At 43.2% G+C, this 25779-nt stretch overlaps 1 protein-coding gene across 2 annotated transcripts; it reads left to right on the top strand.

Moving 5' to 3' along the window:
- The first annotated feature begins 1151 nt into the window (after positions 1–1151).
- Positions 1152–25667, top strand: LOC137938963 (monothiol glutaredoxin-S6-like). Of its 2 annotated transcripts, XM_068784096.1 has the most exons (5): positions 1307–1389; positions 1498–1784; positions 18810–18883; positions 24864–24962; positions 25077–25667. In XM_068784096.1, the coding sequence occupies exons 2-5, from the start codon at positions 1654–1656 to the stop codon at positions 25133–25135; spliced, it is 363 nt and encodes a 120-aa protein (XP_068640197.1). In that variant the 5' UTR covers positions 1307–1389; positions 1498–1653; the 3' UTR covers positions 25136–25667. The 2 variants fall into 2 exon arrangements, with proteins under 2 accessions (XP_068640196.1, XP_068640197.1); XM_068784095.1 differs by lacking the exon at positions 1498–1784 and having other exon boundaries at positions 1152–1389; positions 25077–25666.
- Positions 25668–25779: the final 112 nt, after the last annotated feature.

Genomic DNA, 25779 nt, shown 5'->3' on the forward strand with positions numbered 1-25779 from the left:
AATGTTAAAGTCAATTCACATCAACCAAAAAGGAGGGGGGTGAAGGAGGAAATTTTAATCTTTTAGATTTTTGGGGTTTAAAAGTGGGACACCGGGAATCATCTTATTGACAGCCAAGAATGATCATAGGAGAAAATTATTAGATATAAAGCTTAATATTAGTCATCTTAGGACTTAGATATATAATGTTAACATATTAATATATAAAACAATTAATATAAAACATTTTTGGATGAGGTCAAGTATTGTGGATTCGATCATATTTAAAGTTAAAAGATAAAAAATGATCCATTTTACTTTACAAATTGGATCACTTCTAGTTGGGTTTTCTCTATGACGCATCCACACACAAATAAATATTATTGGGAATTAATGTCTCTGACACTCATATCCACATCTTTGTGAATTAGATTAGATTAGGGGTGATTCAAATTGTGAATTTATCCGGTTCAATTGTAGCTCTAATAAGTGGGTAAGTGTTATTCTATATCGAATTACCGAATTACTACTAACTTAACGAAGACTTATAGTTTCATTTTGAATATTTGGGTTATTTGTGTTATTTATGGATTTTATAATATTTCTTATGTGTTATACATTAGTGTAACATTGTAGTAGTTTTTTATGCACATGACTTCATATTTTATTATTTTTATAAATTTATAAATTCTAACATAAATTTTTATATTTCATGTATATATCCAACTTATTTAAATATTTAATAAATAGTAGACATAATAAAAAATATACATAAAAAATAAAATATAATAATTTATTCCATTTGATTTATATACTTTTACTCCTTTTAGACTCTTACCATATGATTTGTGAAGGCTCAATTTTCACTTGAATTAACTCCCTGAGCCAAACTTGTCAACAAAACGAACTGAATTTGCCTAAGCTTTATTAGGTTTGACTCAATTAATTAACAGGTTGATTCTGAATTGTGTATTTTTTTTTTAAAGTTAATATTTTTATAAAAATATTATTTTTAATAAAGTGATATACTTATAAAAAGTTATCTATTAAGAATTTCTGCCACAGCTCGGCTCGCATCGGCTCAGTGCTTATTTTAGCGGCTATTTTGTGGCTACGGACGGAAAAACGGAACACAACCGCTCTTTCGCTGACGTTTCCTGAGCATTCCTATCAATAACTTTTGTTTGTTCACCTCGTTTTAGGGAAATCTTTTTTCGTGAACAAAACCATCTGGAGCACCAAAGTAGGAAGCATGGACAGAAAGAATCTACCTCAACGTCTTCTTCTCTCTTTCTCCATTTTGGTTGCTATTTCCTCTCGAACTGCAGGAGCCTTCAAGTCAACCTCGGCCTTTGTTGAAAACGTGATATATGCCAATAAGATAGCAATCTTCTCCAAATCTTACTGCCCGTGAGTCTGTTTAATTGGGGTTTCTGTTTTCGAATTATTGTTGGTTTTAAGCACTAGGTGTCGTACACTTTTCAATTCAAAAGGCTTTGGTGGGATCTTGGTGTGCAGAATTGATGCTGACATTGGCCTCCCCGAGAAACAGCTTCTCTTCGCAGCTTCTCTGTCACTAAGAGGCCGGGAAGAGAGGCGCTCCGCCCCCTTTCCCCCTTTCTGTAGACCGGCGGGAGAGGCACCGCCCTTATCCCGCCATGTGGAGATCTGCACATGGAGGTTCGTCCCTCGCCTAGAGAAAAACCAGGGAGGGCGGTAAACCCCACCTTCCCTCTGCCCTTCAGCCACTTTCTCTCGACAGGCAGGGGATGGACCTCCGCCCTCTCCACCATCAACATGAGGAGGTACGCGGCGGTGCCTTCTTTGTAGTAGGGGCTGGAAGAGGAAAGGAGAGGCTTCTCTTCCGTTTTTTTAACTGATTTTATCCTTTTGCTCTTCTGAACGCATTTTCCTAGTGTGCTACTTTCGTAAATGTATCGGTGTGACTTTTGGTATGGAATTTATCTGCTACCTCAATATATTATGTAGTGAATTTTAAGTTTTAAGTACCTAACATGATGAAGATTACACTAAGTAGCAGTTTATTGGCGAAGATGCTATAGTTGATGATACCAGAACATTTTAATCTTAGTACAGTTCAAAAGTGGGATTTCAATTGGAGAAGGTACAAGAGAACTACTGAACGGCTGCAATTAGTTACAATTTTAACTTTATTTTAATGTACATTATTTTTTTTTTGAAATGTTAATGTACATCATTTACTAATGACTTATTAAAAAAGAGAGAGAGAGACATTTCAGGGCAACAAGGATAAGAATAAGGGAAGATTCAAAACGAACAGAAATATGGTTTTATTTGGAGAGAAATAAATTTAAACAACCAAGCATCAATCTGTTGTTTTATGGTATGTCTCAACATGAGTGGAGGTCAGAAAATGGATTTCAAGATGAAAATTTATTTGGAAATAGTACTTTTCAGTCCATCTAAAGAGGTTAATTGATTTTAGTTGATATGTTTGATCTTAGCAGAATGTGTTTGTTAATGGGGATCTGAAAGTAGTCTATGAAAGTAGTCTTGTCTTTTTAAGTGATGAGATCTGTGTTGGTGCCATAAAGTTGACTGCCCTAGAGAGCATCTACCACTGTCATTCTTCAGGAGATGGCAAAGTGGAACTCCTTCACAAATGCCACATGAGCTTCTGATGAAGCTTTGCATTGACATTGGTAAGTATGGCAAAGCAGGCTGAGAACACAAATCTATATTTATTTGGGTTTCGTTTTTAAGGAAGAGGAGGAACAGATCGCCTCAGTGAAGACCAAGTTTGCTATTGAAGAAGTTTAAATTGAGTTGTTCTTAGTTGGAGAAGTAGGCTTAAGAGACACTCCTATTCACTCTGCTTTATCTACCACCAAAACCCATCTTGGGGGAGATCGTGTCTAGAAAGACCAAGTGAACCCTTCAATTGCCCGCCCAACCCCACCCCCCCACCCCCGGTTGTCTTTTTCAACACAGTGATATTCAATTTGACACCATCTTGCTGGTGAACCCCTCTCTGTGGCTGACTCTCTTGGTAACGGAGCTTCCCTGCATCTCCTATTGTTACAGGGGTGCTCCCCTAATTGTTTTGTGCTTTTTGCTCAACAAAGCTCATCAGTTTCAAAAAAAAAATAAAAAAAATTGTCACCATCTTGCTGATAGGTACATGTCAATGTTTTCTAGCCGAATAGAGGCTGTTGAGAACAGCCAAACAGAGTTGCTGGAGAGAGCAGCAATGACCACCAAAGAAGGCTAATGGAACAGCCAAGAACAAGAGCTCCAAGCTCTGAGGTTTCCGTGAACAGCAACACCACCAAAGAAGGCTGACGGAACAGCAAGACACGAGAGAGGCTGGAAAAAGGGGAGTGCTGCTTCCCTCTCATTCTTTTCTATTTAAAGAGTTAGGTCAAGTACAAGACAGCCCATGGGCTAAATACCATACAACCCAGCCCAACTAATCCCTTTCTAATTAACTTATATACATGTAAGTATCTATACAACAAATGTTAATATAAATCCTAACTTATATAAATTCCAAAGTATGGTAACATCCCCCCTCAAATTGATGCTGGGAAGTCAAGCAGCAACAATTTGCCAACCAGAAAATTATGTCGGGGTTGAGACATTGCTTTAGTGAAGGCATCAACCACTTGGAGATTCGAAGAGATGTACGGAAGAGATATTACCTGATGCTTCAAGGTATCGCGGATAGAATGACAATCAACCTCAATGTGCTTGGTGCGCTCATGGAAAACAGGGTTGGTAGCAATTTGAATAGCACTCGTGTTATCCGCATGAAGAGGTGTAGAAGTAGTTTGAGGAAACTGAAGCTCAGCAAGAAGACCGTGTAGCCATATAATTTCAGAACACGTTGTAGATATGGCACGATACTCGGCTTCAGTAGAGGACTTGGACACAGTCTTGTTTCTTACATTTCCAAGAAATCAGGGCATCCCCTAAAAACATACGCCAACTTGTAGTAGAGCGACAGGTATCAGGGATCCAACCCAATCAGTTACGTGTGCTTTTCTTGGTTATGCTATTTCTCAAAAGTGAGGAAAATAAGTGTGCTTCTTGAATTTTTTAAGTGGTTCAAAAGCGCTTCTGCTGAGATTTCATAGATGCTAGTAATGAGGCAAATCAGCTGAAAGTCCTTCAAACAGGCAGCAGCCTTGTCAAATTTGGAAACAAGGTTAAGCATGAGGTCCTATCCATCGGTCTATTTCACCTATTTGTAAATTGAGATTGATTTAAGAGATGGAATTAATAAGATTTGGGAAGAAAGAGAAAATAAGATTGAGAAGAGGGAAAAGAAGAAATAATGAAAGAAGGGGAAGGGAGAAAACGAGAGAGAAGAGAGAGTTATTGTTTCAAAGAGGGCAAACCCCCAATAGCTCTATTTATTAACTCAAGTGGGAATGAGTACATAATTACAAATATACCCTTAAGTCTCAATCACATAAAGTAATTATAATATATGACCTCGAATACATGAAATAACCCATTGAACTTTACTTTTTGACACTCCCCCTCAAACTAGGAAGTAAACATAAAACAATCCCAGCTTGCTACACAAATTGTCAATTCGAGTTCCATGTAAAACCTTGGTGAATATATCTGCCCATTGATGTTCAATTCTAACATGAGAAGTATTAATCCTTCCATTCAACTCTGGGTTTTGAATAAGATGATAATCTACCTCAATATGTTTAGTCCTTTCATGAAGAACTAGATTATTAGCTATAAATATTAATACTTGATTATTACAATTCATTATCTCAGGTAAATTTACCTCCATGCCAAAATCTAATAGCAGAGAATGGTATCAAACATATGAGCTGAACCTCCAAAATCAATTACCCAAGATGGTGAAGAAGAATGTAATAAAGTTGACATACCTGAGTGGCCTAATTTAGTGACATTAGAGGCTGAAGTTGAGAGGTAGACATCATGAATAATGAAGAAGAGTTGTGAAATAATTCTGAATAAACTTATGTAACTCATCCTTATTCGTTGTCACCAAATCAGAATTATTATGACCCCCCTTGCACTGCTTGATTAGCCCAAGCCGGTTTCCTAATTTTTTTTTTTTTTGAAATGATAATAATTTTATTTCAAAGAAAAGGAAGATACATCAAGGGAGGCCTCCCTTAACAACAAGAGATTGAAGAGGGGGGGGGGGGGGGGAGCTTAGCACTCAAATCAACAATCGAATTGGCTGATCTAAGTACATGAGACCAAGTGCAAGAAATGGTGAAAACAATGTCTAAAATATAAAAAAAATCTGCCATTGACACCATGGGGAGAAGGATGAGGTGGAGCACCATTCGATGACGACCTTGAAATCTCCCTCCACAATAAGGGGAACATTGAAGCGGTCCTGAAAGACACGCAAGCCGTAAAGGAGACTAGAGAGCTCAGTAGTGGTCGAGTCAACAATTCCGAGAGGGCCAGAGTAATAGAGTATGGTAGTGCTGCCTGGATAAAAAATCACCCTACCAAAGCCAGCCAAACCCGGGTTCCTGAAGGCACTACCATCAAAATTTAGCTTATAATGTTCTGTGGGGGGAGGCTCCCAAACAACAATTCGACGGGAATAAAGGGGATAGACATCTTCCAGTTAATGCGGACTGGGAAACAAGAGAGGCAGACAAATTCTTTCCGGGAGCAGATCCATGTAGAGGTGAGCCCAGTGGCGGTGTAGGAGACCTCAACAGTAGAGCGGAAAGTACAGTCAAACCGTCTGGAGTTCCTCTCCTTCCAAAGGCACCAGGGATGAAAGCAATGCAGGTAGCCAATAGAAGCTTGCCCAAGCTGGGAAGGCCGGTCCCAGAAGAGAAACGACACATGGTGCTCAGGTCAAGTGGGATACAGAAGTTGAGACCCATATTGTCAATCATGGAAGTCCACACCTTCCAGGCGAAGCCACAGTGGAGAAGAAGATGACTCACAGTTTCAACCTCCATCCCGCAGAAGGGGTAGAAAGGATCGGGAGTGGTGTTGCCGTGCCTGATAAGGTTGTCTGCAGTGAGGATCTTATTGCGGCAGGCACTCCAGAGAAAAAACTTCACCTTGGGTGGGGCCAATAGGCATCAAACAAATGCAACCAGGTGGGGGGCAGGTGGCCGAGACCATCCTATAAGATGGCAGTAGGCCGAGGAGATCGAGAATCGCCTGTTGTTATCAGGGTGCCAGATTATCCGGTCTGCCGTTTAAGGGCAGCAATAACACTGCCATTACTATCAATCAAACAAACAAAAATGGCTTCCTCATCAGTAAGGGCGCGTCTAAGGTAAAGGTTCCATTAGCCATTCCCCCAAGCGTTAGAGACAGATAAGTAGCGACTGGTGGTGAGCTGAAGCAAAGGTGGATAAGACGAGGCAAGAGAGCCATCGCCCGACCACCAATCCATCCTGAAACGCAGACTAGAGCCATCCCCAACAAAGAACCGAATGGCAATGCGGAAAGTGAAAAACAGATGAAGCATGGCCTTCCAGATGGGGGAGAGATGACGACATTTGTCGTCAGTGATCTATCTATCTCCAAGACGTCGAAGCTTGAAGGCAACCATTGGCTTCCACGTAGCCCTCAAGGAAGAGTTGAGCTTCCAGAACCACTTGAGCAATAGAGCATGCCCCATTTCCTTGGTGCGTCTGATCCCGAGCTCACCCAAAGACTTTGGCTTACACACTTCATCCCAATTGACTAGGTGATAATGAAATTCATTTCGAGTGCCACGCCACAGAAAACGTCTCTTGATCATGTCAATGCGCCGACTAATAGAGGCGGGGCAAGCCAGGAAGGAGAGGAAGTAGTTAGGTATACCCGCAAGGCAAGAGTTTAAGAGGATCAATCTACCCTCTTTGGAGAGCATCCTACCCTTCCACGTGGAGAGGCGATACTCAAGCCGTTCGATCACCGGGGCCCATAGCTCCATCTGGGATCTGTTGTCAGCAAGAGGGAGGCCCGAATAGAATGTGGGAGCAATCACAACCAGACATCCCAAAGTTTCTGCCATGATCTAAAGGGGGGGGGGGGGGGGGGGGGGGGGTGATCAATATGATATCCCATAATTGACGACTTTCCCCAGTTAACTTTCTGACTAGAAGTGATCTCAAAAAGGCCGAGAAGAGCCTTAATGTTATGGACTTGATCAAGAGTGCCAATGCGAAGCATATGGCGTCATCCACAAACTGGAGCAGGGGGATGTCAAAATAACTCTGATATGAGATGGCCTCTAGCCAACCAATGCTGCGAGCAGAGTAGAACATAGAGGATAGATATTCAGCAATGATGTTGAAGAGGAGCGGGGAGAGGGGGTCTCCTTGATGGATGCCTCAAGTGCCCTGTAAGAAGCCACAAACCATGCCATTGAGAAGCAAGGAGTATGAGGCCAAAGAGATACAACTGCAGGTCCAAAACCTCCATTTGTGACCAAACCCCATACGCTGCATAATGTTGTCTAAGAGGGACCAACCAACCCGGTCGAAAGATTTCTCAAGGTCCAACTTGAGAACAAACCGTGGCTGAGCTAACTTGGCAAAATGATCCACAATCTCATGTGTGGCCATAGCAGATTCGAGAATGTCACGACTTTTGATAAAGGCACTCTGACCCCGATGGATGATGGTAGGAGGAATAACCTTGAGACGACGGGCCAGGATGCAAGCGATGATCTTGTAAGGACTTGAAACGAGACTAATCGGCCAGTAATCTTGAGCGTCCCACACTCATTTTTTTATTTTTTTTGAAATGATGCTAAATTTTATTAAGAGAGCTCAAACAAGCAAATTACAAGAGGGGAAGCTTTCCCAAACAATGAGAGATTGCTGGGAGGATCCGGATTTTGCCAATTTATCAGCCAAAGAATTAGCTGATCTAGGAACGAGGTTCCAATTACAATGAATGAATGACACAATGTCAGCAATACAATCAATAATTGGCCAATGGCGCCAAGGGGGAGCTATCTTTTGAACACCAGCTGATGACAGTCTTTGAGTCTCCTTCGATAAGCAGCTTGCCATGAAGCCTCTCTTTAAAGATTTGGAGGCCGAATAGAAGAGCATTCACTTCAGCAGTATTTGAATTAGCAATACCCACCGGCCCAGCATAGGATGGAATAGGGTCTCCACCGTTGTCTTTGAAAACACCAGCAGCTCCAGCCGGCCCAGGACATCCTAAAGCACTGCCATCAAAATTGAGTTTGAAGCAATCGTAAGGGGGAGGATCCCAGGTGGCCATAACCGGATTCCTATAGGGGCCCGTTATATGTGCGATCAAACCCCAATTTTCCAGAAGGGAAATGAGGCACCCACACTCTTAAAAGTGGTTCCACAATCAAAGAAGCTTCGGACCATGGAAATGATATCCGATCTCAAGGCAGGCCAGCAAGCCTTATAGAATTCCCCGTTGAATCCATCAGGCCCCGGGGCCCAATCCCGAGGGAGACTCAAGACCACAACCTCAACCTCCAAGTCAGAGAAAGGAAGCTCAATGAAACTCACCATTATGGGGAAAATCGTGGTGAAGCGAAGGCTGGAAAGTTTGGGCTAGTGGTCTTGCTTCTCCTTGTATAGATCTGCAAAGAAATTGAGAAAAGGCATCAGTAATGGAGGTCCTATCCAAGGTAACCTCGTTATCAATAGATAAGGAGGTGACCCGGTTAGTCCTCTTACGGGCCGAGGCGAGAGCATGAAAGAACTTTGTGTTAGCGTCACCCTTGGCCAACCACTTGAAACGGGCCTTTTGCTTCCATTGAACCCTTTCAAAGTGAAGAATAGATTGAAAATTGCATTGAAGAGAGATTGTTAGGATTTGCCCTTGCCATGGATTTCGTCACCCTTCTTTCTCCTCTTTCCTCCAGATTGGCTATTGACGAAGAGATGATTTTTCTATGCTTCGAGCGTGCAATGGTGGGGGATGGATTAAGCCTAGAAGGAGACTTGACCTTGGACCTCAGAAAGGGAGAATCCGACCTTTACTCTATTTTCGAATTCAATGCTTGAGTTCCATTCCTGCCCGTCCTCCTTAATAAAAGGATTAGGGACGCAAAACATTCAACCCCAAACCAAGGGCATAAGTTATGAGAAATTACAATTAAGCCATCCTAATACATGAAAGGGAAATTACATAAAATTAACTCCTGCGTCTACTTGTTACTGTAGATGCTATGGAGTCCATAACATCACCCCCCTCCTGGAGAAAGAGCTTGTCCTCAAGCTTGAAAGTGGGGTAGAGAGCCTTAAAAGACGTCAAAGGCTCCCATGTAGTGTCAAGTGGGTCAGTGTCGGCCCACTGCACTAAAATCTCCCAGTCGCCATAAACTCGGCGAGCCTGCAACACCTGAGCTGGAGTAGATAACACACGTCCCTCCTGAAGTGGTGGCAAAGGGGTGTGGAGCAACGGAGAGTCGCCGGTGAAGGCCTTCAACTGAGAGACGTGGAAAACATCATGAAGCTTTGCATCCAGTGGAAGCTGCAAACGGTAGGCTACTGTGCCAATGCGTTCCAGGACTTGGAAGAGGCCATAAAACTTGGGGGACAATTTGTGACGTTTGGAGGCCGTAAGGGAGAGTTGGCGGTAATGTTGGAGACGAAGTCACACATAATCTCCCGGAGAAAAGACCAAGTCGCGATGCCGTTTATCATAATTTGCTTTCATTGTAAGTTGAGCTTCCTGTAAATGAGCGCGTACCTGGCTGAGCATGGCATCACGGTCTGCCAATGCCTGGTCAAGAGCTGCCACCTTAGAAGAACCAGGTTCACATAATAAGAGCCGAGGGAGATCTTTGTTAAGCACCTAGCCAATACATCCCAAAAGACCGGCCTGTTAGGAGCGGAAGGTATAGGTACTTAACCTAGGACCATAACATCACACCCCACCTTCGCGAGCTGACGGCCACGACGGCGCAAGGACACTGGCCCAACCTCGATAATACCAAGACGCGACCTACCAATAATTTTAATCCAGCCTCTGCGACCTACCAGTAATTTTAATCTAGCCTTTGCGTGCCCCGGGACTCGAACTTGCCACGTGGGAGCCCGCTCTAATACCAAATAGTAAGCACCTAGCTAATACATCCCAAATGTCCGGCCTGTTAGGAGTGGAAGACATAGGTACTTAACCCAGGACCATAACATACCAGTTCTTTTACAATCAAAGAAAACATGCTGATGATCGGGTCCATTTAGCTGCCTTCCATATGCTTGATGAAGCGCTCCTATGGTACCACCAATTTCATTCGGAGCATTATGTCCATGATTGGAATTTATTTAAAGAGTATTGCATGTTGAGATTTGGCCCTCCTGCCCGTAGCAACCCTTTGAGGGATCTGGTGAATTTGAAACAGACTAGAACTATTGAATTGTATCAGAAACAATTTCAGGAACGCTTGGCCCGCGCCAGTCGGTTTGTGCCTCCTTCGCAATATGTTAATCTATTTACTGCCGGGTTAATGGAGGCCTTGTGCCTGGAAGTAGAATTGCATGACCCTCAAGACCTGGCCCATGCTATGAATCTTGCAAGGACTATAGATACCAAACAGTGTGTCCTCAAGGAGTCTCTTGTCAGAAGTCCCTCTTGGCCAAATAGGGCGCCCACCAATGCCCCATCATCATATTCAACACCTCCACGCCCTAGGCAAAATTCAGCACCACGTGCTGACATTTCTACCTCCATGCCACCAGCGCAATATTTCCGTTGCCTGTCTAGACACGAGATGGAACAGAGACGAGCCAAGGGGTTTTGTTATAATTGTGATGAGTAATATGTCCAGGGTCACAAATGCAAACGTTTATTCTGGTTGGAGGTCTTGGATGACACAGAGGAAGATCCACAATTGGAAGACAGAGCTGAAACCGAACAGGATGAACCCGCCATTTCCCTCCATGCTATGACTGGCATGCACATCTCCAACACTATGCAACTCCGTGCCGGATTGCAACATCTACAGTTACTGGCCTTAGTGGATTCAGGCAGCACTCACAATTTCATTAGTCAGCCAGCCCACAACAACTTGGGTTGGTGATTAAAAATAACACCGGCATCTCCGTATCTGTGGCCAATGGGGAAAAAATTGCAAGTGTAGGCATTTCTCACTCTACAGATTTTTGTATTGAAGGGCACTCATTTGTAGCAGAATTTCTGGTCATCCCCCTGGCTGGGTTTGACTTGGTATTGGGCATTAAAAGGCTCCAGACGTTGGGGCCCATCTTATGGGATTTCAAGGCACTCACTATGACTTTTACGGCCGCCCAACATCCTATTACACTTCATGGCACACACTCCCACGCCATGTAATCTTCAGGCAATTCAGGTCCAGGATGCAGATCACTGTAAGTTAAATACTTCACTTACAGAATTTGGTGACTTATTTCAGGCCCCTACTGCACTTCCGCCTATCCGACATTGTGACCACCATATCCAATTGAAATTGGGTACTGAGCCGATGGTGGTTCGCCCTTACCACTACCCACACTTACAGAAGGATGAAATTGAGTGCCAATGCCAGACTATGCTCGCCCAAGGGATTATTCAGCCCAGCAGGTCTCCCTTCTCCTCCCCCGTGTTACTTGTCAAGAAACAGGATAAATCATGGAGGTTTTGTGTTGACTACAGAGAGCTCAATGCTCATACCATCAAAGATAAATTTCCAATTCCAGTGGTAGATGAACTGCTAGATGAATTGCATGGGGCCAACTTATTTACCAAGCTGGATTTGAAATCAGGATATCACCAGATTCGAGTTCACTCTTCGGACGTGGAGAAAACAGCGTTCCGCACATATCATGGGCATTTCGAGTTCTTAGTCATGCCATTTGGTCTCTCCAACGCACCTTCCACCTTCCAGGCCCTCATGAATGAGGTATTTCGTTCTCTCTTAAGGAAGTTTGTTCTTGTCTTTTTCGATGATATCCTAGTTTATAGTAAGCACTGGGACGAGCACCTTCAGCATCTGGGCCAGGTGTTCACTCTACTACGCTCACATCATTTGGTTCTCAACCAATCCAAATACTCTATGGGAACTTCAGAGGTAGCATATTTGGCCACGTTATATCAGCATTTGGCACGAAGGCAGACCCTAGCAAAATTCAGGCCGTGGTCGACTGGCCTACACCCACATCTGTCACAGCATTAAGGGGGTTCTTGGATCTAGCAGGTTACTACAGGAAATTTATTCGTAACTATGGACAGATTGCAGCTGCACTCAACAATCTCCTTAAACGCAATGCATTTAGTTGGTCAGAGATAGCAACATCCTCCTTTGAGAATTTGAAGACAGCATTATCATCAGCACCAGTCCTCCAGCTTCCCAACTTTGATGACTTGTTTGTTATTGAATGTGATGCGTCTGGAGGGGGTATTGGCGCGGTATTACAGCAGCAAGGCCACCCCATAGCTTATTTAGCAGGCAACTCGGCCAACACCACCACAAATTAGCTGCCTATGAAAGGGAACTGATCGGGTTAGCCAAAGCTATTCAGCACTGGAGGCCCTATCTCTGGGGGCGTGCCTTTATCATACGGACTGATCATTGGAGTTTGAAGTACTTACTCGAGCAACGTCTCACCACTTCACCTTGGCAACATTGGTTAAGCAAATTGATGGGATTTGATTTTACTGTTGAGTATAAACCTAGCCACCTCAACGTGGGTGCAGATGCCTTGTCCCGCAGAGACCTGTCTGAGCCTCAGCTACACGCAATCAGTCAGCCAAGATTTCTTTTGCTGGACTCTATTCAGGATGAAACTCAGCAGCACCCCGAGCTCCTTGAGTTATATCATAATATTGAGCATAACACACTGGATAGCAACTGGACCATTCAGGATCGACTCATATTGTTCAGGAATCGGATTTATCTCCATCCGACCTCGCCACTCATTCCCACCATATTATCTACCTTTCATGACAACACACATGAGGGCCGATAGAAAACGTATTTTCGTATCAGTCGTGATTTTTATTGGCAGGGCATGAAACGTAGTGTGGCGGACTATGTGACAGCTTGCCAAATTTGTCAATGGAACAAAGTGGAGTCCTTAAGCCCCGCCGGGTTGCTCCAACCTCTTCAGTTACCTTCCCAGTTATGGGCAGATATATCCATGGACTTTATTGATGGACTTCTCCCATCCTTAGGCAAATCAGTTATTTTTGTGGTGGTCGACCGCTTCTCCAAATATGGACATTTCTTAGCCCTGGCTCATCCATATACAACGACTCATGTCGCCCAGCTTTTCATGGATCACATTGTCAGACTACATGGCGTGCCAACGTCCATTACCAGTGACAGAGATGTTGTCTTCACTAGTACTTTCTGGAAAGAACTCTTCAGACTGCAAGGGACAAAGTTGGCATTCTCCTCAGCCTACCACCCGCAGACAGATGGATAAACAGAGGTAGTCAACCGTACAATTGAGATGTACCTCCGTTGTTTTGTCGGGAATTTGCCTAAAAGTTGGGTCAAGTGGCTCGCTTGGGCAGAGTTTTGTTATAACACATCGTACCACACCGCACTCGGCACAACTCCTTTCAAGGTCGTTTATGCAGAGATTGTTAAGCACCTAGCCAATACATCCCAAAAGACCGGCCTGTTAGGAGCGGAAGGCATAGGTACCTAACCCAGGACCATAACATCACACCCCACCTTCGCGAGCCGACGACCACGGCGGTGCAACGACACTGGCCCAACCACGATAGTACCTAGACGCGACCTACCAGTAATTTTAATCCAGCCTCTGCGACCTACCAGTAATTTTAATCCAGCTTTTGCGCACCCCGGGAATTGAACTCGCGACGTCGGAGCCCGCTCTGATACCAAATGTTAAGCACCTAGCCAATACATCCCAAAAGACCGGCCTGTTAGGAGCGGAAGGCATAGGTACTTAACCCAGGACCATAACATGGTCACAACAGTATAACCAGATCAAAGGATCCATAGACCCATCATAGGTAGGAAAGTTGAGCTTGGCATACTTGGGCACTGTATTGTGGCTTGGTGCGTGGGGTCCCATGGCTGGGGAAGGCTGTTGGCGCATATGTGGTGGGGGTGGGGCCGGGTGGGGAGGTCGTGGCTCTGCCGGAAGTGTAGAACTACCCGGCGGCGTAGGTCCCCTTGCAAAGCCCTCCTTCACTCGTCGGAGTAGGTGTTGCAGAGTGTCATTGATGGCGGAAATTGCAGAGTTAGTGCGATGTCTATGGTTGGCAACTCCACTACGATTTGACGCAAGTCTTCCGGGGAAGAGGAATCACCAAGGGTGGTCCTGTTTGATACCACGTTATTAGGATCTGCCCTTGCCATGGATCTCGTCACCCTTCTTTCTCCTCTTTCCTCCAGATTGGCTATTGACGAAGAGATGATTTTTCTATGCTTCGACTGTGCAATGGTGGATGATGGATTGAGCCTAGAAGGAGACTCGACCTTGGACCTCATAAAGGGAGAATCCGACCTCTACTCTATTTTCGAATTCAATGCTTGAGTTTCATTCCTGCCCGTCCTCCTTAATAAAAGGATTAACCAAGGGCATAAGTTATGAGAAATTACAATTAAGCCATCCTAATACTTGAAAGGGAAATTACATAAAATTAACTCTTGTGTTTGCTTGTTACTCTGGATGCTATGGAGTCCATCACAGAGATGCGGTTAGTAAACTCAGCATGAGTAAGACATCTTTGCTCCTCAACCGTATCAAGGGCAGCAATCTAAGATTGGAGAGAGGATTTTTGAGAGGAGGCAGAAAGGCGACGCTCCGAGGACCATGCTTTGAGTTTCACTTTGAGACGCTTTGACTTGTGCGGGAGAGACCAGCCATCATAGTTAGGGTCCCCAAAGGTTTCCCACCAAGAGACGACGTTGCCAGCAAAATGCTTGTCCAAGAGCTAAGAATTATCAAACCTGAAAGGGGCAGGTCCCCATTTATAAAGTTTGGTATCAATCTAAATAGGCCAGTGATCAGAGCCAATACGGCTCAAGATTGATCAACAAGTATTGCCGTAGAGTTTGAGCCAATCATCAATAGCCAGGAAACGATCAAGCTTGAATAGGATGGGAGGTCTCTGACCATTGGCCCAAGTAAACGCCTTGCCCGAGAGATTGATTTCTTCGAATTCAAAACTGCTAATAAAGTCAACAAATTGCCTCATGGTTGTGGTACTCTGGGAGGTAGGGGGAGACTTCTCATTGCAAAAGCGGGTTGCATTAAAATCCCCGGCAAGGAGCCTAGGAATGGACCAGAGAGGTAGAAGGTCAGAAAGCTCATCCCAAAAGGAGCGCCGATTCCGATATCTGGTAGGCCCATAAATGCCAGCAAGCTCCCAAGTGAAACCAGTACATCTGTCACGCAACTTGATACCAATAGAGAAGGATCCAATCATGTGATCTAAAACTTCAACAATAGAGGAGTTCCAAAGAAGGAAGAGGCCTCCAGAAGAACCAATAACATTGATAGCAAGCCACTCCAAATTATTACAGCCCCAGAGGTCATGCATAATGGAATTGGAGGGATTCTGACATTTGAATTCTCGGAGGATTACAATAGAAGGGTGACTTCTGGGAAGAAGATTCCGAACAGTAGCACGCATTCTAGGAGATTCAATCACACGACCATTCCAAGTGAGAATAATCATTTCTTGACTTTTCTACAAACTTCTAATGCGGTCTTGTCACCTGAGAGGCTCTCATTGTAAACCACCCCCATTCTCCGAGCAAACTCAGAGATACGACTCCATGTTTCTTTATCAAACTAGTGGCGCTCATTCTGCAGAGCCGAGTAAAATTGCCGGTTTCTATCATCCGGTGGGGGGAAGCAAAGGTCCCCATGAACCATTTCCCCTGGCTGGCGGTGAAGGTCCCGATTGGAAGGAGTTTCTGATCGGGAGTTGCGGTTCAACCTAACTCTTCGTCTCCCCGAAAGATCTCGGGTATTCGACGAGCAGCAAGAGTGATCGTCGACTCATTGCGACGACTTGCCGGCCGTTGTCGCTGTGGCTTGTCGGCTCGCCGGTTTGCTGGTTCAAGAGCCTCGTTGTGGCATTTCGTCGTCTTTTGTTGTCGTTGTCTCTCCTCTCGTTGCGACAGATCATCGTTGTCGTCTCAGGCTATCAACGCACGTTAACGCATTCGAAACCTCTCAGGCCCTCGGCGCACGTTACGACAACTCTCGGCTCTGGTTTCCTAACACTTTTTTGGAGAGATGATCAGTTTTACCACAGTGCTTACATGGAACTCAATCAAATTTTGCTCTTATTCTACCTTCCCCTACTGTGTACTGCAGGTTCAGCTTGCATAAGACTAGCCATTGTGTTTTCAAACATGGGCTTGTCAGTTCTTGCTAAGATTTGTGCTTGGATTGCCTCATAAGTAGAACCTATAGCATCTAATAACCTGGTCACTTTTGATGTCCGCCCTTTGTCTTTCAATAACCTCCCTATCTAGCTCAAGATGGTGAAACCTATTAATATGTTACCACTCTTTTCAGTTCACCAACAACTTGCATGAAGTGTTTGTCTCCTCGTTCTATTGTATAGAATTTGATGTAGAACTCATAAATTCTGGAGTGATTTTTTCTTGTGAACATCTCTTCTTCAAGGAATACCATATCTCATGGGCTGTATCATAAAAAATTACTTGATTACTAACATGTGGCTTCATACGACCTAGAAGCCAAGACATAACTTTCAAGTTCCCTGATCTCCACTCTAAGAACTTTATAGCTGGAGGTTCCTCATAAATTTATTCATGCTTCCGGCTCCTATATAAATTTCTGCAGCTTTTGCCCAAAAACGTAGTTATTACCATCAACTTAACAATAGTAATCTTACCGAACTAGTCTTTTCTAGAAGAATTATTTATCTATTAATCAGATTAATGACATCACCAGCTCCGGCCATGACCTTACCTCTGATAATGTTCTGTCAATGAATATCTCACACCCTAAACCAATCTATCCAATTATAAGTAGCACTTCAATTCAAATACATTGAGGAGACAAATATATATATACATATATATACATGTATATATATGTGTGTGTATATGTATGTATACCAACTGTATATATATGTGTGTGTATATGTATGTATACCAACTTGATCACAAGGTATTTAAATTCCAGATTTCATGCACATCTTTACCAATTCCAATGCAATGACTCTATTCGTACAGAGTTTCCTTTGCACACAGTCCAACTCTACAACTCTTTCTGCAGTTAGAATACTCCATGGATGAACACAATGTTTTTTGAAATAGTGCTAAGTTATATTAAAAGGCTCAAAAGAGCAAGATTACAAGGGGGGAGGGGGGTGGGGGACTGTCCCAAAATTGCTGGGAGGTTCCAACTTTAGCTGGCCTATCAGCCATAGAATTGGCTGACCTAGGAATGTGATTCCATGTATAATGGATTAACACAATTGGAAGAGAAGCAGCTTCATTTCATTCAAATTGTTCCAAATTCTCGAAGAAACGGAATTGAGATATCAAACCGAGACCAAAGAAACCATGCAACTCATAAACAACCTTCATTCTCTTGAATTCCAATAACTCCAATATTGTTTGTGTTTCTCTCCACGAGACCCGAATGCAAAACAAGAGTTGTAGAGCTCTTCTTACAATCAAACTTCCATGTTTGATTTACTCAAGACCCTCCATGGGTTTAAAGAAATTCAAGAAAATAAAAGAGTGAGTTTCTGGTTTAAACTCACTTGATGTTAGCTGCTCTTATCACCTGGTGTCTTCGAATTCTAATTTGAAATCCAACTTGTAATAGATCTGAAATTGTTCCCTAAGAGGCCTGCTCTGATACTATGAGATTGATTTAAGAGATAGAATTAATCAGATTTTGGAAGAAAAAGATATATGATTGAGAAGAGGGGAAAGAAGAAAAAAGAAAGGAGAAGGGAGAAAAAGATAGAGAAGAGAATTTATTTTTTCAAAGAGGGCAAACCCCCAATATCTTAAGGCTAAACCTCGCAAGCTCTATTTTATTAACTCAACTGGGTGTGAGTATATAATTACTATTTTACCTTAAGTTTCACTCACATAAAGTACTTGCAATATATGACCTCAAGTACATGAAATAACCCATTCTACTTTACTTTTGACACAGCTGAAACTGAAAAACTTTCAGATCTAAACATCTGGATGAGATCATAAACTACCTTTGGTACATCTTCAACTCCTAGGCTGCTGATACCGTTAGCTATTGGACAATTGGAGGTTGTGCATGGGGGCACCATATTTTGATAGCCATCTTATGCCTCATTGACTGAGCATATTTCATCCGAGGCTTATCTAACTCCAATTTAGACTTTATCCTGAAGCCACTTCCCCATTTATTCTTTCAGAGATTTGGATCATCAGTTTTCTGAAGCTCAAGTAATGTTTTACATGCGGTTTTCAAGAAGTTGGATATGAACCTAGTGGGGCCAGGTTCATATCAAAGCCATAGCTCATTTCCTTGAACTAAAAAATCCCACCAAGATCAATTCTTAAAATATATAAGAAAAGCATTTCAAAAAAAATATATAAGAAAAAAAAGGTACATGATTTACACCTTTTGTATTATTAGTGCCATGGATCAGCACAATATGGAAATGTGGTGTTACATGTGTATAATCCCATCTTACACAGTTTGCTAAAAATTATTATTGATGTGCTTAAAATTTCTATGGCGGTGAAGGTTATCTCTTTTATGAATGGTCAGTGTCTTGGTTTTTTCAGAAGAGAAAATATATAATTTTAAGTTAATATTGGAGCTATCTTTCCTGTTATAAGTCAAATTTTAATCCTATGGTGTGAAGATGTCAAATATTAAGCTAATGGTTTATTTTGTTGTGGCTAGGTACTCCCTTCGGGCAAAAAATGTGTTCAAAAGACTATCTGAGGAACCTTATGTTGTAGAACTTGACCTTAGAGGTAATTTATATCCGTCTCCATTCTTCTCTTGTTGATTATGATGTTTAATTTCTTCAAAATTGATAAAGACAAACAACTAATGCTAACTTATTATTAGACAAAGAATTAGAGAAGGACACAGATAATTGTATAAGGAAAAAGAAAATGAGCGGGCGAACGAGCGAGTGAGTGCGACAGAGCAGCCGGACAAATGGAAGAAAGGAAACCGGAAGGAAGAATAGGCAAGCGACTGACAAAGGAAGAAGAAAGACGAGGGGAAGATCCAGAAGAAGGAATCGAGGGAGATATGACAATGGCCACAGTAAAGGAATAGAAATTGATGAGGCCCCTGGCGAGGACTAGACATGGGAAGCAAATAGAGGCTGCACCCTGGCTTTTTCTGTTGACAAACAAGCAAAAGCTACATTGGAGAAGGACTGGCAAATCATCAGAAGAAAAGCAACTTGGAGACAACAACAGAAAGGTTATCCGGAAAGTCACCATAATCTTCTCTCCTTCCATCATGCCAACGTCACATTCATCTTCAAAAAAGTGGTGGAGTGTTCTGGCTTGGCAACCTAGGTCTGCAGATTAGAGATCTTTTGTCTCTCCCTGACGTTGCACGCATCTCCTTCATCAAACAATTCGAGCTTGCGACCTGGGACCACCACTCCAGATGCATGGCAAGGGAGCTTTGGAGCAGAAACTTCGTCTTTTACCTCTGTCTTCAGGTACCGAAATGCTTGGGAGTGTAAAATCACCCAATGTTGATTAGACACTATCATGGTAAGAATATACATATCTGAATCCACAACTTCTAGCTTTGGATGGAGTACCTTCAAAAGCTCCCTCTAGAACTTCTCATCCCACTCCCCCCCAAACTGCACCTGCCTTCCCGACACTTGCCACCATCATCACCAAAACCACACCATTCCCCAACAAAATCCCAGCCTTTGATGAACCGCCGACTAGCGATTTCACTATTTCTCTACCATTCCACTCCCTAACTGATGGTCATAAACGTCTTGTAAACTCTCTGATTATCATTGCCACAAGCTTGTTGGATGAAGGGGCCTCCATTGCCAAATGGTTCTCTGACGAACTATTGATTCATGATCCCCCCAAAGCTTCTTATTTGGGACATCATTAAAGACTTCTTTGCTTTCCCTTCACAGCTGATATGCTGGCGGCCGCAGCTCTCAAGCCCAGTCCTATCTCCATCATACGGAGCATCAGAAAATGGAATCCAGACACCTTGACTCCCATGTGGAGTTTGTCAGCTGAACTCTGGCATGGCCCAATAATCACCACAATTGCTAGATCCTTCGGCAAGCTAATCAAACATGATGATGCTACTTCCCAAACGACGAGACTTGATTACGCAAGGGAGCTAATCCTCCCAAATAATCCTTGGTTAGGTCACCAGATGATCAAACTCATTGTGGGCGATCTTTTCTTCTAGATCAAGGTTGCCTTCAACAATTTTTGCTCCGGCCAATGGCCATTCCCCCACCCGCTCACAGCTCACCCGTTCCCCTTCTCACATTAATAACAAGAGCTGCCGACCAGACTCCCCCACCCCCGAGCAGCCCCCCAAGAAACATAAGTTAAAGCACCAAAACCCGTTGACCAGGTCAATCACCATCCCGATAACCCCACTTACTCACAACCCACTTGCTCCCCTGCCCAAGCTGACAACTGAACCTGCCCATCAGATTCCCCCACCCCTGAGTAGCCACCACATGCCATGCACCTAGAATTGAAAGCTTGAGAACCAGTTGACCTGCTAAGCTCTCGTCTCGATAATTTGTCAGGCCATAATGGCTCTTTTACTTTTTATACCAATCAGACCGCTAACCTTTGAAATTCATTTATCCATTCCATCAAGCCCCCAGTGCCCAACCAACCAACTTCTCCCACGCCAACTGAGGAACACATGATGGGTCACTCAGTTAACAACGCCTCAAGTAACACCCACTCCACTGGCAAAACATCCCTCTGCATCACCACTGAGACCCTCTACCATGCCATTACCTCTTTTAAGCCAAGCACTTGATGATCGTTCATGCCAACTTGTTGCTGAACTCGAGTTTGAGAAACACAAATATAATGTGGATACCTAGTGGCAAATGTTGGAACTAGTTGAAATCATGGGTATTGCTTTGAGAAATCTCCTCGTGCTGACCATATCTCTTCATCAATGAGAGGCTTCGTTGATTACATCGGTAGCTGTGAGTTGGATGAAATTAACACATCTGGTAAAACCTTCACTTGGTCCAATGGGCGATCCCGTCCTATTCTCTCTAAGCTTGATTAATTCCTTGCCACCGAGAATTGGTTGAGGCTCTATGAGTGTGTTGTTGGCACAGTCTCAACTAAGTCTGCTCTAACCATAGGCAAATTCTGCTTAACACCAAAGCCAGAAGAAGGGGTGCCAGACCTTTTCTCTTTGAGATTTCTTTGCTCTCGTATGGAGAACTTGACAAGCTTATCTCTGATTGATGGCATTGCATCAACGTCTGTGGTGTTGCCAGATTGAAGTTCCCTCAAAAGCTCAAGAGTCTTAAAGGTGACCTAAAAGTTTGGGGTGCCTTCCACCATGCTACTAATACTATTGAGAAGACCTCCCTCTTATACCAGATTGCCTCCCTTGATGGAATTGAAGAGCTGAGAGACCTCTCCTCTGCATAATTGTCTCACCGCTCATCTCTCCTCAGCTAGTTCCATTCCATCGCCAACCTTGAACACACCCAATGGAAACGACTGGCCCGGTTCAAATGGCTAGATGAGGGCAATAGAATTCTTCCATGCCATCCCTTGAGCCAGACGGAGGACTAACCCAATTACTTCCATATGTATTAACAATGAGGTAACTTCGGATAGAACTTCCATTATTAACACTATCATTATTATTATTAATTTTTTTTGCTGGTCTTTACACAGAGGAGTGCCCTACCAATCTATCAATCTTACACATAAAATTATCCAAAATTTCTCCTTGAATTGCCTCTCCTTCAGCTTCCTCTCTCCTTTTGAGACAATGAGGCTATTGCTTTGGGCTTGCCTTCCGATCATGCACCAGTTTCGAGTTGGCCTACCATCAAAAGCGACATACTCAGCATGGTCCGTAGTTTCTTCCAAAAGGGAATAACCTACTGCCTTTATGTGCTTCATTTGTTACATTCATCCCCAAGAAAGCTTTTGTTGAGCACCCAAGAGACTTTAGACCCATCAGCCTCATCTCGAACCCCTACAACATCATCGTCAGGCTCCTCACCCACTGTCTCAAGGCCACTGTTCCCATGATCATCTACCTTGGTCAAAGTGCTTGCATCAAAGGGCACAACATCCTCGACTTAGCAATGGGATACATGAAATCATTGATCACTACAAGAGATCTGGTAAGGCCAAGATCATCATTAAGCTTGACCTTGAGAATGCCTTTGACTGAGCCAATTCAACTCCTAGATGATGTTCTCGAACATATGGGATTCGGGGAGCATTGACAGTTTTGGACCACTCAACGGCCTCATATTCCATCCTCCTTAATGGCACTGTTTGTGGATACTTTAGAGGCACTCACAGTATTCGTCAAGGGGATCCACTGCCCCCCCCCCCCCCCCCCTTCTCGCCTGAAGGACGTTGGTCCCCTATGATCGAGAGGATTGGACACCCTTTGGCTACCTGGTGGGCTCAACTTCTCTCTAAAGTTTGTCGGCTTGTTCTTCTAAACTCTTGCATTGCTGGCCTCTCGAACCACTTCTTATGTTTCCTTTCCTGCCAAGCCTCTGTTTGCCAATGCCTCGAGGGCAACAAAAGGCGCTTCCTATGGCGCAGGCAGCTGATGGTTTCAAATACCATCTCATGAGCTGGAAATGCAAGCTGAAGAACCTGGGTTGTTTGGGGATTGGGCTCATTCAGGACATGAATACCACCCTCCTCACTGCCATCTGAGAAGTTCTTCGACCTAGTGGACATCTGGAGGGTTGTGACACAGGTCCTCTTTGGCGCTGCCTATACCTCCTTCCCACCTTCAAGTATATTGTTAGTCATTTTGTTGGTAATGGCCAACGCATTGTATTCTGGAAGGACTAGTGGATTAGCATCATGTCGCTCAGGGACTCCTACCCTGCATTATTTAGCCTCAGCCGCCACTTCTCTATCTCTGTGGCTGACTCTTGTGACTGATGATTTTTGGAACCTCCATCCTCGTTGTGCCTTGAATGAGTCAGAAGCCCATGAGATCTATAATCTCCTTGATGATCTTAGCCACATCAAAATTAGACGCAACACTAAGGATAGATTGGTCTGCTAGTCCATTGATAGTGGCATCTTTCCTGTCTCCTCTATGTATCATCACATCTCGGGATGGACGAGCACTCATGAGTCACATTTCACTGCTATCGCTTGGCACCTTTCTGCTCCCCCCAAGGTTAAATTTTTTATTTGGAGTGTCCATCACAACAAAATCCTAACCATGGACAACCTCCGAAGAAGAGGCAATTTGGACCCCTCCATTATATGCTTCCTGTGCAGTGCCGCTGATGAGAGTGTCACCCACGTCCTTCTCCACTGCCCCATTGCATGGAAAGTATTGACCAGTCTTTTCAACATGATTGGCCTCCAGGTATGCCTCCCCCATGACCTTCATACCATCTGCTACCTATTGTTGGGCTTCCCCATCCCCGGGATAGGTAAGACTCTTCTCTCAACCTGCCTTGTGTATATCCCTTGGTGACTCTGGAATAAAAGAAACAATAGGCGTTTTAACTGTAAATTCTCCTGTTCTGACGACGACTCCAGTAACATCACTAGTTAGATCTCCACCTGGATCCATTCGCACTAGGAATACAATTGTCTTGGTGGTTCCCTCTCTGCAACAATTAGCGGGCCATTGCTCAGACGTCTGGTTCCTACTGTGGCCCCACTATGCAGGAATGGGAACCCCATCCCCGCCTCTTGGTATTCTGAACCTCAACTTCGATGGTAGTGCTTTTGGCAATCCCGGTCCTGTTGGATTTGGTTGCGTCTTCAAAACTTCCCAAGGGCATCACTTTGATCTCTTACTCTGGGCCTATGGGAGTCTCTGAATTCACCTCGGTCGAGCTCATGGCTCTCCTCCAGGGCCTCATCATCTTCTAGGATCATCTTTTTGCCCCCCTCATTATTGAATTTGACTCCAGCGTGTTGATAAGCTGGTGCTCCTTCACCTTTCTCGAGCCTTCTTGTTGACACTGGACTGCCTTCCATGACATCAAAGACATTTTCTTTCTGTTTTCTTATTTTTAGTCCAATGTGCTGAGATCAGCCAATTCTGTGGCTGACTTGGAGCTTTTCTGCAGTTTCTTATTGTATCAGGAATACTCTAATTGTTTAGCTTTTTTCTCAATAAAGCTCATCAGTTCCCCCAACTCCCCCTCCCCACAAAAAAAAAAAAAGGGACATAAATAAGCAAAAATCTTATTGGAACTTCAGATGCTCAACTACATGGACAATATCCCTCTCATGGAATTATAATTTTTCACATCATGTACCTTTCTCTGTCACTTCTTAATGAATTATTTGTGACTATTATTGGAGAAAATCTCACACCCAAGTCGGGAGTTGTTTACCAAATATCCCAGGAAGTAAGGTCTGGCTTGACTTATTTCCAGAAAGATGCCAAAACTTTGCCCCAGAATCTTTTAAGAAAAAAGACGAAAAAAAGCCAAAACAGCTATGAGATTTGAGTACTGAAAGGTTAATGTAGTGAATTAAGCAATAAATATTCAAGACTTCATATGTAGTGAAGTTCAATTAGGAAAGCCTGTGGTCAGTGCTATGTGTTTCGATCAGCAGTTACTGTTTTAAATGTCCTTGTAAAACTCGCATTTTGGTAATGATTATTTTTGCATTTTCTTTTAAGTACATCCCAAGTTGATGACGAAATGTTTCATAAACTGCAAAACTTAGTTTCTTTATAACCACTGTTGCTCATAGAGTGATTGGTACTTGGATGTAGATGATGGATCAGAAATACAGAATGTTCTTCTTGATCTTGTTGGTCGACGCACAGTGCCTCAAGTTTTTGTGCATGGAAAGCATGTTGGGGGTTCGGATGGTTCGTTTCAGTATTCCGTATTCCTTGAATTCATATCCTTACTCATGACATTGTTGATTCTTTTTCTATTAGTTGTAACATTGTGTTTCACTCTTCCTTCTATCTTTTCTATAGATACCTTGGAAGCTCTTGCAAATGGGAAGCTGCAAAAGCTTCTTGACAAAAACCAATAACATCGAGCCTGTGCTGAATGAGTCAGATATTCAGGAAACCTCTTACCATCCAGTCTCGGTCTCAATTTCTCCAGTTATGATAGTATGAAAAGTTTCACAAATATGGAAGAAAACGGAAGAAATGATGACTCTGAAACCTAAGAAATTGTTTTGGAACTATTGTCATCTATAAGATCTCAGGTTGCATTAAGCAAGTCTGAATCCATTTCCTCTGTAAATTGTCAACCAATTTGTTTGTTTGAATTTAAAATTGTTGTACATCTGAATGTATCAGCCTTTAAGAAAAGATGGAATGTGATTGAGCCTAGGTTCAATGGCTACATGGACTGCTTTGGAGTGTGAAGTTTTGGGTTTAAGTCTCACCGAAGTATTAAAAAAAGAAGGAACAAGAAAATTCTTCGAGCTCTGCACTTTCGAGGTTTACGACTGCCCTGGTCTTGCAAATTGTATTGAAGGAAAAATATATTAAGTAGGAAAAACTGTAATTTCTGCCATTGGATCTAAAGGAAAAGGAAACGTGTTTGATTTACAGCATCAGATTTATGAGGAAAGCATGAATTATTATCGTTGGTTCAATTAAGCTGGTCCATATAGTTCCAAGCTCTGCTCATGGTCGATGATTTTTAATTGCGAAAAATTGTGGA

This window comes from Aristolochia californica, unplaced genomic scaffold (assembly GCF_029961685.1).
Source record: "Aristolochia californica isolate CCGP_79_NKW_82.1479 unplaced genomic scaffold, dmAriCali1.0.hap1 SCAF_8, whole genome shotgun sequence".
NCBI lineage: Eukaryota > Viridiplantae > Streptophyta > Magnoliopsida > Piperales > Aristolochiaceae > Aristolochia > Aristolochia californica.